The 12,603-nt window shown below is 36.8% G+C and overlaps 1 protein-coding gene across 1 annotated transcript; it reads right to left on the bottom strand.

Annotated features, from left to right (window-relative positions):
* Positions 1-9,143: 9,143 nt before the first annotated feature.
* On the bottom strand, positions 9,144-11,725 carry LOC122061859 ((3S,6E)-nerolidol synthase 1-like). The gene is made up of 6 exons (XM_042625378.1): positions 11,545-11,725; positions 10,772-11,412; positions 10,479-10,697; positions 10,105-10,243; positions 9,758-10,006; positions 9,144-9,669 (listed from the first exon to the last, which is right to left on the bottom strand). Exons 1-6 carry the CDS (start codon positions 11,545-11,547, stop codon positions 9,301-9,303), a joined length of 1,620 nt encoding a protein of 539 aa, XP_042481312.1. The 5' UTR covers positions 11,548-11,725; the 3' UTR covers positions 9,144-9,300.
* Positions 11,726-12,603: the final 878 nt, after the last annotated feature.

Genomic DNA, 12,603 nt, shown 5'->3' with positions numbered 1-12,603 from the left:
AAAGTCTTCAATGGATTTATGATGATTTCAAAAACGATAGTTGTTCACTGTTGAGGAAGCTAAAATGTGATTACCTCATTGGAGATGTAAGAACAAGTCTGATTGACCAAGAAGATTCTTTCCCCATTAAAGAAACTTCATCAGATTGTGGAGATTAGCATCTGATTCGGTTCATGTCAAGTGTTAGCTGCTAATACCAATTATTAAGGATCGATTATAATGGGTACTGTGGATATCCAACTTTGAATGGATCCCCTTTAGTTTTTGGTAAATTGAATGGATACCCTGGAGAGATTGTTTATGTCAAGTAAAGGGTTCAATTTTCAAGATGATTGGATGTGACTTTTAAGAAAGTCAAAATAGGAAAGGCTTTTAATAGATTAATTGTATTGGAAAAAGATTCTTAGTGCACCATTGTTTGAGGAAAACTTTTTCTATGAGCACCTGATTCTATTATGTGTCAAGTTCAACTAGGTTGAGATTTAAGGTTCGGTAAACTTGTGTACTTTTACATGTGATGTGTAAATTAGCTTTTAAAAATCTCGAAGTATAGAAGGATACATTTTGATAGCCCAAAATTTTTTATATTTTAGTAAAATACTCTTTGCATGCATGAAAATCGTATGTAGCCATTGCACCGGTGTAATGAGTATCGGGTAGTTGGAAGCCACTTGAGGCATGTGCCTGGATGCTCTCAGTCGTTGGATGTTTACTGCACCTCACCGCTTAGTGGAGACAATTTGAACCCTTTTTGCATAGCTACATTGTGCTAGTGGAAGAGTGGTGAGGCAATTATGACCATTGGATAAATATGACATGATTGAGATTGACTACATGTTATATTGGAGTCAAATTCAATCATACCGGCTATCGAATCACATGTATTTGCATTTGTTCTTATTTCATTCATTTTCAAGTTGTTTATAAAACTTCTGTTTTACTAGTCAAGAATTCCATTTGGCTGTCTTTTTGTTAGTAATTTATAAACCTAACACATGAATAGCAAATCATTTCTCTCTTAATCTTCAAATATTCAATTTCAATTCACAAAGTTATTTTTAATAATATCAAGGCACTCACTTTATTGGCACATTCAAATAGATGGTTATTTGACTTGTTAATGTATTATAGTTAGACATCATGATTTTTAATAAGGTCAAGGCTTCACAATGGCAAAGTGGGTAACTACACTAACCCACTACACTAACGAAAAGGTGAGATAGATTCATTTTAATAGTCTCATATTTTGACTAAGGAGAGAGTGTAAATGTAGACACCATGACTCATTTTGTGTGAGTGCAGAGAAAATTCCTCCCCACTACAATGTTGGTGGAATATTTTTCAATTTTTTTAATATCAAGGTTCTCTTAATAGAGACAGATTCGTTTTAATAGTCTCATATTTTGACTAAGGAGAGAGTGTAAATGTAGACGCTATGGCTCATTTTGTGAGTGAGTGCAGAGAAAACTCCCCACTACAATGTTGGTGGAATATTTTTTAATTTTTTAATATCAAGTTTCTCTTAATAAGCAGTTAATTAAGTGGAGCTATCCAATGGCAGGTCTTGAGATCCTTAATGATAAATGCCACCATTTTTTTTTTTACTAGAAACCAGCAATACCACCTGGTCCTCACAATTTGGCCACAGCACAATTATAACCATAAGAAGGAACCTCTGTAGCTTTCTGGAAAAAAAAAAACTATTGAATGCTTTGATACCCTTCTCATAAATGTTTGCAATTGCAGGAAACCCAAATAAGACAAATGGAGAGAGAGAGAGAGAGAGGTGGTGGTGGTGGTGGGTGGTGTATCATATATTAGGTATCAACATTCAACTTTGTAATGTAGTCAGATTCGACAGAATCACTTTCAGCTGGACCACTTATATTTGTATATATGTGGTTGATTTTGACTACTTGTGAAATGTATGGGGTCTCCTTTGGGTCAATTTAGTGAGAAGATTTTCAAGTCCCCACTGTCCACATCAATTGTGTGACCTACAAAGGTCCTAGATTTTTCCCATGTAATACCAACCATTGAAGCCTCCAATTCAATTAAAATAAGGGAAAAAACATCTGGTTGGGTGGTTTTTTTTTTTTTTACATAGGAATGGGGTCATCATCTTACGTTATGTGTTTGAAAGATAGGACCACACAATTAGGTAATGTTATTTTTCCATAAAATAAAATATTTTTGGGAAAGATGAATGTCTTGTTCCTTTCTTTCTTTACTTCCATGTCGCATGTGACAATCAAATTATTATTAATGTATTGATATTTTATCGTCCGATCTATGTTGATATTTTACATGATCAATATCGATATGATATTGAGATGTATCAATGGTATTGATTAAAAAGATGATTTTTCTTTTTGAAACTTTGGCCAGTTGAGATCGATACAATTTAGTCTATATCAATAATGACGATGACGAATACCATAAACTAAATTCTTGAGTCTAACATATGTGGTACCCAATTATGAGTTTCTAACTAAACTATATACTATGAATAAATATTCTTGTGTCAGTTTGGACGGCTACAACTCTTTATACTCATTTAAAAAAAAATAAAAAAAAATAAATAAATAAATAAAGAAAATAGAATCCCTGATCACATATATTATAGGGAAAGGTCCCTTACGCTGCCAGCAACATAGGAGAAATCTCTAATGCCACATCAATATTGGTTCATACCCACAATGGTCATGAAGGAGAGAAAATAAATTAGAAAAAGTTGTGAGAGGCTGTAACTTATGTGGAGAGATGAATTTAGTGTATAAATAGTTTTTTGAAGAGGGAAAGATTAGAGAAGCTAAGAGGGGGTGGAGAAAAGAGACTGCATCCAGAATTCGGTTCCATAACTCGGCTTTAACTAGCCAAAGAGTTTGATATTGATAAAGGATTGAGTTTTCCTTAAGCCACGGTGAAGGAAAATCCCTAACCATGACTTTTGGATCTGAGAGAGATGAATTCAATATGTAAATTAACAGTTTTTGGGAGAGGGAAAGATTAGAGAAGAGGGGGTGGAGAAGAGAATGCATGCGGAATTTGATTCCATAACTCAGCTTTAACTAGACAAAGAGTTTGATATTGATAAAGGACCGAGTTTTCCTTAAGCCCTGATGAAGGAAAATCCCTTGACCACGGCTTTTGGATATGCGGAAGAGGATCTCGGGCAACAAAGGAAGGTATTATCGACTTTGTGCAATGTGGGGTGGGGGATGCTTTAAGACCCTAGGATGGTGGCTAAACCCTACACTATGGGTGTCGGACAACTTTCTACTTGAATAAATGGAAGGTGTTGGGTTTAAAAAATACGATATGAATCATGAATATAAAATTAAGGAGGGAAATTTAATTTAAAAAATTGAAGCACTTTTTTTTTTTTGGATAATTGTTATTGTACGGTTGTCCTTGTTGGCAACCCGGCCATGTGGCAATGATGATGTGGCTAGTTTGGGTGATATGTCCGAAAGTGATGACATGGCAGCATTGAGTGTCACTAATGAGATAACATAGCCACATTATGTTAATGGAGTGGTTTGATTCATCCATGGTAGGTGGTGCGAGTTTCTAGGTCAAAATTGACAAAATCAGCATATTAACGCTCGAGGGAATTTTTGGCAGTGAAAATGATATTATTGGAAGATCATTTCTTCATGAAAAAGATAGATTGTAATTTATCTAGTCTAGTGCATCTGATTTTGTCTCATTCCGATACCATATGAAGAAGTTACGACATTTGTGGCAATCAAGGGTAGTTTCGGTATTAAAGATGAATTTTTTAAAAGAAGTGTTCTCCATGTAACGATACGAAAAAAATTTGATCTTTTCAACTGTTCTGATTTCATCGCTTTCCAATTCCGTATAAGAAAGATGTGTCATTGGAAATATTTAGGGGCATTTTCGTCTTTTTACATGGCTGAGTCAGATGGTCGGGTCTTATGGAAAGTCATAGAGTGTCCAGTCACGATTCCAATGCACTTCGTTTCATCTCGATCGAATATCTTATGAAAAAGTTATCTGTGTTTCCGTGAAGTCGGTTAGAAAATCCAAACCGAAAATTCATCAGTTGCTCTCGGTGTTGGGTGGATTTTCTAGATTTTAATTTTGAAATTTGAGGGGTTTTTATGTAATTTAAAAGTTTTAAAGGTCTGAGTTGATAAGGGTTTCTGGTATTGAAGTTTATGGGAGCAGGGGCTTAACTGATATTTAAAAGAATCAGAAAGATCCTTAATGGACGGTTCATAGTGAGCTACGTAGGCTTGATTCCCATCGAAGAGTGCTCACGAATTGGCGCTGGATTGGATGCTTAATATGCTTCCTTGAGATTTCCATTGGTCGGATTTATCATGAACCATATGCTAGTGCTGCACAGGATCAAGGTTACTACAGTGTTACACATATGCAAAAAGTAGCATGGATAGATACTGTTTCTCATAATCTCATGAGATCTGATTTATATCAGATTTGAAGATCTCAATCCAAGGGTTGGAAGTAGCCTATACTTATGAGACGTAGCCGACAATCCATCGTGAATTGTGCTGATCTAACCAATAGGATGTCGACAACGTTTCTGACCGCTGAGGCAAGCGTTGATCGCCTACGTCATCATGACATCATATGATTCTAGATCTACAGTTTATGTTCACTCGGAATCCGAAAGCTCATATTATTAGATACTCTTTGATGAGATCTATGGCCAGATTTGCGCCTTTGTTGGGCTCGCCGCCGGCCTAGCCTACGCCACTCCTACGAAGATTTCATTTTGGGTTATCTCATTGCTCCAACTTCAAATGGTCATATCTCCCTCATTTTAACTTGGATTTGGGTGAACCAAGTTGCTACTTCTTTGTTTTTTCAAGTCCTACACCATGGCAGTAAGAAAAATGAGTTTTGAGTGAAGAAAGACTATGGTTTTGTCAAGAGAAACTTCCCCCTCTTTATTGGTCCTTAAATGAACATGATACTTGATGATAAAGGTTCTTAGGCCATTAAAAGAGGTAAAAGAGGTGATTGAGGTGTGTTAATGATACATTAACTCAAAGCCAAGGAGGAAGAGAAGAAAGCAAATATGTGTTTACTTTGAAGAGCAAGAAGCCAAGGAGAGAGAAGGTGTGAATACTAAACTTGTCAGTACAAGTTTCCAGTCATCCTAGGCAATTGGTTGTGAGATTCTCTAACCTTTGATTTACATTATATGCATGTATGTATGTTAGGGTTAGTTGTGGATGAATGTATACATTCTAGGTTAGTTGTGAATGAACTGTAAGCATACTAGCTAGTTGTGGATGTATATGCTAGGTAGAGCTTGACTGTAGGGCATTGATATAAGTCCAATTTAATTGTATTCTTTATTGAGTGCTTAGTGGGTGCTAAGCATTGGGAGTGGATGCTCCTGTGTAGTGAGTGCTACACATTGTACTGGCACTGCGAGTGCCATCTCAGCTTCGGCTTGAGAAAATTGAGTGTGGGTGCAGTCAAAAGTAGTACATTGAGTAGGTACAAAGCCTTTACAAGCACTACTCCGGGGATGTAGGCAAATTATCGAACCTCGTATAAACATTGTGTTGTGGGTGCTTGTTATTTGCATTTTATATTGAAGTACGTGGAATGCAGAATGAGTGTGCACACTTGGAAGTGCCTATGAGAGACTGAGTGACTATGTGCAAACAGGGACCGGTGTATCAGGTTTTTCTTAGTCAGACATCGAATAGGCTTTTGGGGATCGGGATTAGACTCACTAATTCACCCCTCTCTCAGTGACTACCGGGTTACAACAATAATCTTGTAATTTCAAATTATAAATGTCATTTAGATTTCATGGTGAACTCAGACATGATCATGATCATCAATCCCATCTTTATATGTATCATTGATCAAAATAAGGGGCCGATATTCAATTCAGGTTTTTTTTTGGTTAAAAGATCAGATTATATTAGAAAAGGAAAAAAAAAAAAAAACTAAACTAAAAAGAATACACGAGATTTATGTCCAGGCATTCTTAGATGAATACAACCACAAAGCAACAGAAACCCCCACCTTCAGCAATGCCATCGGCAAGTGACCACTAACGCCCTTATAGAATCTAAATCTCGATCTAGAGGTAGCATCAACAACAATCTCATCATGGATATATGCAAGGGGAAAAAAATTCATTTTAAATGAAATTCATGTTTTCACAACATCCTTTTGCAAGGAATCAACAATCAGATTTATTTCACTAAAGCAGTGAGTGGTCTTCCATGACACCGGTCTAAGATACGATTGTAGAAACAACCAATCATGAGTCACAAACCACAAAATACCTTGAGAGTGAACATAAATTACCACTACCATAGAGTCAAATTCAATCCAAAGCCATTCTAAGCACATATCTTTTGCCATTTGAATTTTGAACCCCTTTTGTCAAGCTTGCAAATTCTGCTACAAAACTTAACATAATTCCAAGGAAAAGCTTGAATGAAGAAACCACCCTACCGAAGTGATATCGAACACCCCATCTGCACTGGCTTTTCCTGGATTTCCGAGAGAACAACCATCCATGTTTAGCTTAATCTATTGAGCCTAGTGCTTGCACCAAAAAATTTCCAAATAGGACTATCCTGACATGTGGAAGAATAGGCAGACCTAGATGCCTACTGCAAACAAGGTCAGACACAGACCTCACAACTCCTATCAAATTGAGATTGAATTCTCTTAGATCCCTGCATACCACCTTGTGAATCATTTAGCTGATCGGCCCCTTCCTTCATGTAACCGAGCATATACCAAGGGAATGAAATTGGTTTATGTGGGGGATTATGGCCCCTGCAACTAGACATATGGGGTTACGAAATTATCAGCCTGTTCCCAATTAAGTGAAAAATGATGATTATGTTGATGCTTTTTCGTGCCCTCTCATTGACCCCCACACGCGCCCAGGAACCGTACTGCCCAATAAAAAACACATCCTCATATAACCATTTTCCATATGTACTACCTTCTGCAAGGTGCCGATTGTCCAGAGGGTTCACCTACAACTCTGGCTAGTCTAGGTTTGAGAGTAGTAGTACTCATCTTAGCAGTAAGGTGCTTGTGAGCGAAGTAGTTGACTTGATCAAGTTTATCTTCTCCTTCTATTGCAAAATGTGACGCTTCATATATAATCTCAAGCATCAATCCTCTTATATTTTCACTTTATTTTTATTTAACCTGGGAATTGATTTTTTTAGGTGATTTCCCCCTCCGGTTGGCCTCGCCGAAGGATGTATGTCTATGTCTACACAAGACTTGGCATAATTACCTTTGCGTTTTTTTTTTTTTTTTGATACCCCGGGTGTCTAGATCTTTGACCCGACTAATCCCTAAGGTCATTGTGATATCGCTTACATAGGACCAGGTCAGTCCAAGACGGAAATTCTCATGTGCTGGCCCCAAGAAGTTAGGTGCAATGGCGAAAGTTTGATCATGGAACCTTTCTTGAGGTGGAGTACCGTATCCCCTTCAAGCCAACTGCACTAACCCCTTGGGGTTGTATAATTACCTTTGCAGTGAGAGTTTTTGAATGATTCCAGTAAGACTGTTTCTTCTACTTAAACAGTAGAAGACTTTGTGTACTATAAGATTGTCTTTTATGCATCATGGTTAAGGTATTTTTGTGATAGATCTAAAGGTTATTTTGTTTAAAGTGAGTTGATATACTTGCAAGGGTTGGAAGGTCTTTGCTTCTCACCATAATAGGAAGAAAAAAAAAAAAAAAAAAAAGCGAAGGTGAGACTTGAGGGCTCATCCTGCTTTTGTTTTTTGGATATGTTCTTAAATCTCCATCAGAGTTTTTCTTCACAAAACCCATGGAGAATAGAGCCAAAACTATACTGTCTTTGCATGATGACATTAAAACACATCATGAACACCACACTTTCTCCTCTGTTTATGCATGGAAGTAAAGGAGTGGTTTATCATCAACTTGTCCACAATGTCCCCAAGAGATACTTCCTGTGGTTCTTCGTCCACTTCACCGTGGAGAAAAGACAAATGGACTTTGTTTTTTTTGGTAACGATAGGTATTCAGGTTTTCGAATCTGACTAGTTCCGCTTGCCTATACTTACCCCACAACTGCATGGATCGGGTCATACCGAGATTGAATGAGAACCATTCAACTTTCATTGAAAGCAGTGAAGAACATTAAACACCCCATGTAAGTGATCCCAAAGAGATAAGAGAAGTCGAACTCAGAACCACACACTTCCTGAGGAGAAGGTCTCTCTGTTAATATAACTTCACACTTCAATGATGATTGGGGCTTGATCTTGAGCTCACAAGGCACACTAGACAAGAGTTGTGCAATTCAGTGCAATGTATAGATCTTCTTATGTGGTTCTTTGGATGAATAGACATATAGATCACTGAGCAGTTGAGGCAATGTTTTAGAACTAGTGGATGATGGGAAAGCTTGCAAACTTCTCTATATCCGGTTTATTCAAAGGATCAAAAGTTCATTTTGTAGCTTAATATCACAAAGGATGAATGGAGTACTCTGTGATGTAGAATCAAGTATAGGAACTTGTTGAGTTGTCAGAAAGAGTCTCCATTATTGAGTTATCAAAATAGATACAGGACTCATTTTGTGACAAAAGTGTTAATCAAAACGGTGATATTATTATGAGGCCAACATTTTCTTCAATTTCAAGAAAAGATTCTTCGCGAATTATCATGGCACCAATAGATCATTTTGATCTCGAGCTGCGTCAAATGGATTTCAAAATTGGCTTTTTGAGAAGGTAACCTTATGTATATGAATCAACCTGAAGGTTTTTTCATCGGATAAAAGAGATCATTTGGTTTGTGAACAAGAGATATATGATTTTTTTTTTTTTTTTGATAGACGATTCATATATGAATTGAATCACACTTTTAGGTAGTGGTACTTGGAGTGATATAGGATTGTTAAATGAGGTGAAAAAAAAAAATTTGATATGTAACATAAAGTATGTGAGTGAAGCCTTCTATGTTTTAGGCACAAAGATTCATCAACTGAAATTGTTTAAGAAGACCTTAGGGTTGTTCCATAAGACATATACTATCATGACTGTTCATTTAAAAAGACTTCGCTCTCGAGACAAATTACAATTAAAAGGTAACACTTTCATAGAGCAATGCATTTTTTTTTTCATAGGTAATATCAATTTATTGAAAAGGAAGGAAAATGTTTACAACGAAAAGCCCCCTATGACTAAGAGGGCTTCAAGGATCACTAGGCCGAAACAGCACAAAAAGATCTTTCAAAGCACTTAGAGACCAAGGAACAACCACTAGGGTCAGATTTCCAAGGGCAAATGCCTCTCAATCCAGATTGGATGAACACCCATTTCTGAACAAGGTAGAGGTTCCTGGAGAATTTCTGAACCGTAGAGCAATGAGTTGATATACTCAACAAGGGTTGGAAGGCTTTGGTTGTCATTGTAACTGTAGATGAGAGGGACAATCCTAGCAATGTTAAGTGATGCCCTTTTGAAGGTGGGTGAGAAATGGTTTTTTGAAAGGCATTCTCTATTGAGTTTCTTCCAAGAATCTGAAATCATACAGAAGACTTGATCTTGTGGGCTTTGAAAAGAACCCCCCTCCTCCTGTTCCTTCATGTAACATTCTATATAAGATCCATCATGTCCTCCTCCTTGCTTCTCATCCTATCAATCAAATCAAAAAATTAACTAATTGATTAGAAAATTAATAGTTGCTAGACTATTAAGTGCATGGTCTTTATATATATGTTACCTTGGCACTTCCCAAGTCATCCCATAGTCGAAGAATTGTTGCTGTGCAAGATATGAGTGCTGGATTTCCTTCCACATAATATACACACTCCTTGTTTAGACCTTGGCCTAGTAGAAAGAACAAATGAGCCAAAACAAGAGGCACTCCTGAGCTTATCACACCATTCTCCAGGTACTCCTTTGACTTAGGCACCAGCTTAGATGCAAACCATTTGGCTTCTATTAGAAATGCATCACAAAGGCTTCCCCACTGTTATGTATAATCAATTTCATTCACAGTAATTAGCAGGTTCATTCTTGAGAACCACAATGATAATTTATTTTTAGGTGTTTAATTTAGTCATGTACCGCTTTCCGCAGGGTACCAATGGGATTCCATCCATGTTCTTCAAGGACTTTATCACTAATTTCATTGGTGATATCATCAAGAGCCTTGAAACAAATCTTCATGTATTCTGGCAGTTCCTCAATGCTGGTAGTCTCCCATCTATAAGTAAAATTCAATTAATCATTAATTAATCAACAAAATTGACTAATGTAACAGGTAAAAGGATAAGGAAATTGAGGCTGTGTTTGGTGTGTATTCTCCGAATAGATTTTGAATCAATTTAGAATACATTTTGAAACCCGATTTTTCTTTTTTTTTTTCTTTATTCAGAATACGTTCTAGATCCAAAATCTATTCCAAAAATTCATACAAACACAGTTTGAGTGTGTCCTACCTGTTTACTGCTGTAGTGAAGAGAGTAAGTTCTTCGAGTGTCCCACCAACATCAAAAATGTCATCAATAATATAAACAAGTGAGATGGGTTTTGTGAGCTCTGTTCTTAGCTGGGAGTACTTTGGATCTGGGAGAGCTGTAATGGACCACAGATACCATTTTAGTGGTTGGTCTCTAGCAAACTTCAACTCCTGTGATAGACCCAACTCCCTCCACCACCTATCAATGCAAGAGAAGCTAATATAAAGATCATAAATGAAGAAAGAATCAAACTGGGCTCAAGTTCAACTTACCTAAAAAATTGAAGGAGTTCTTGTTGACATAAAGATCGAACCATGTTAAAATCCATCCTCGCAAGTTCCTTTACAGGACTGACCCATCCATATGTGCCATGAAGACTAAGGTCATAGTGTTTGGCCTTGAATCTAGCCAGGTTCTTGTGATAGGGATACTCCAAGGTATCACTAACAGCTCTAGCTAGTTCAGGTTGGAGAGTAGTACTCATCTTAGCATCACCAAGGTGTTTGTGAGTGAAGTAGTGGGCTTGTTCAAGTGTATCTTCTCCTTCCATTCCAAGGTGGGAAGCTTCATATAAACTCATCAGTCCTCTAATGTCTTCACTTAATTCTTTTTTGAACTGTCCCTCCTTGTCCTTGAAGATGTCAAAGATTTCTGTAGGAACAAAATAATCTGCTTGCCTCAGCAATCGAAAATGCAATGCAATGTCATGCAACCCAAGATTGTGATGATCAGTAGATTTAAGTCTTCCATAGTGGTTGTTTAACAATGTAGTGATCTTATCTTCAAAGTGGTAATCGATGCAAAGGCGTTGTAGTGCATCAACCATGATCATACACTCTAATGGGTCATCAAGTTCACCGAGAAATCGCCCAATTTCCTCGCATTTCTCGGTGTGTTTGATGCGAATTTCATCCTACAATAATGAAAAGCAAGAGTAGTATTAGATGTTGGACATAATTAAACATGATGATCATCAAGTTAGTCCATTTCTTGATGGGATTAACATGGAAAAAATATGAAAACAGAGAATACTAATTAATCTTGCCATGTAGTTGTTTGATGGTTCAGAAATCAGCTAGGGGTATGCAATTGTGGCTCCACTGTGGGCTATAGATGTAGAAGACATATTGATAGCCCTTGTTCTTCTAAATGCTTGGGCGCTTTTGAGGGGATATGGAGAAGTGGAGGCAAAGATGGTACCTACATGGATGGCCATAATGAATGAGTTTCACTAGGAGAAAGTTTTAATGAATCTTCACTGCCTAAAGAATCTCAATTATAATAGTTTGAGCAAACACATCTGCCTGTGGAGCCCAATTGAGAATAAATAAGTGGTTTAATCATTGCAACGTAATTGGAAATGAGTGGCTAATCAATCAAAGGAGAATGGGGTTTCCAGAAATCCTTCCTTAATTTCCACCACATGTATGGACTTAATTTCCGTAATTGAATTACATGTAGATACATATGTGTGAGTGGATCAGGTTCACATACAAGAACAATCTCATATGTTTTTTATCCGTAAATTTAAATTCTATTTTCTCTCTCTTTAATTGATTCTAAATTTACGAATCAATGATGTACGAAATTGTTCTCTTCATAAACCTAATCTGAATTCATATAAATATGTGGTTGATTTAGACTATTTATAGAAAGCAGGGAAAGGGGGTCGTAAAATTAATTAGCTACAGATTATGAGGGACCCATCCACATCAATTATATGATAGAAGCATGTTTCCCATGTGATGATACCAATAATGAAAGGTCCTTGTGATATCAATAATGGGGTCCAAAGAAAATGTGGAGCAGGGAAAACACTAGCTGACCGTGGGATGTTGGGTTGTTTGACCTGATATCTGGCCCGTGGTAGATCCGTTAGTGCCCATATTTTATGTACAATTAGGTCCCATTTAGGCATGTACCATATGGAAAGAGATCACATAGTATTTCAACCTAGTAATATAAAGCTTTGATTTATTATAACATCAATTTGACATAAACAATATAAAATGATATAAATACATGAATGGTAAATGATTGAATTTTACTTAAAATTTTTTTTGGGTAGAATTTTACTTTAAAATTTGACTTCCTAAAAAATGTA

The sequence above is a fragment of the Macadamia integrifolia genome, chromosome 2 (assembly GCF_013358625.1).
Source record: "Macadamia integrifolia cultivar HAES 741 chromosome 2, SCU_Mint_v3, whole genome shotgun sequence".
Taxonomy (NCBI): Eukaryota; Viridiplantae; Streptophyta; class Magnoliopsida; order Proteales; family Proteaceae; genus Macadamia; species Macadamia integrifolia.
The sequence above is the reverse complement of the archived record's forward strand: the minus strand, read 5'-3'. Positions and strand labels throughout refer to the sequence as shown.

Coding starts and splice junctions, on each gene's coding strand:
- LOC122061859 (XM_042625378.1), bottom strand. Junction 10,244..10,478: donor TTCACTACAGCAGTAAACAG/GTAGGACACACT, acceptor TTTTACTTATAG/ATGGGAGACTACCAGCATTG. Junction 10,007..10,104: donor TTGGTACCCTGCGGAAAGCG/GTACATGACTAA, acceptor TATACATAACAG/TGGGGAAGCCTTTGTGATGC.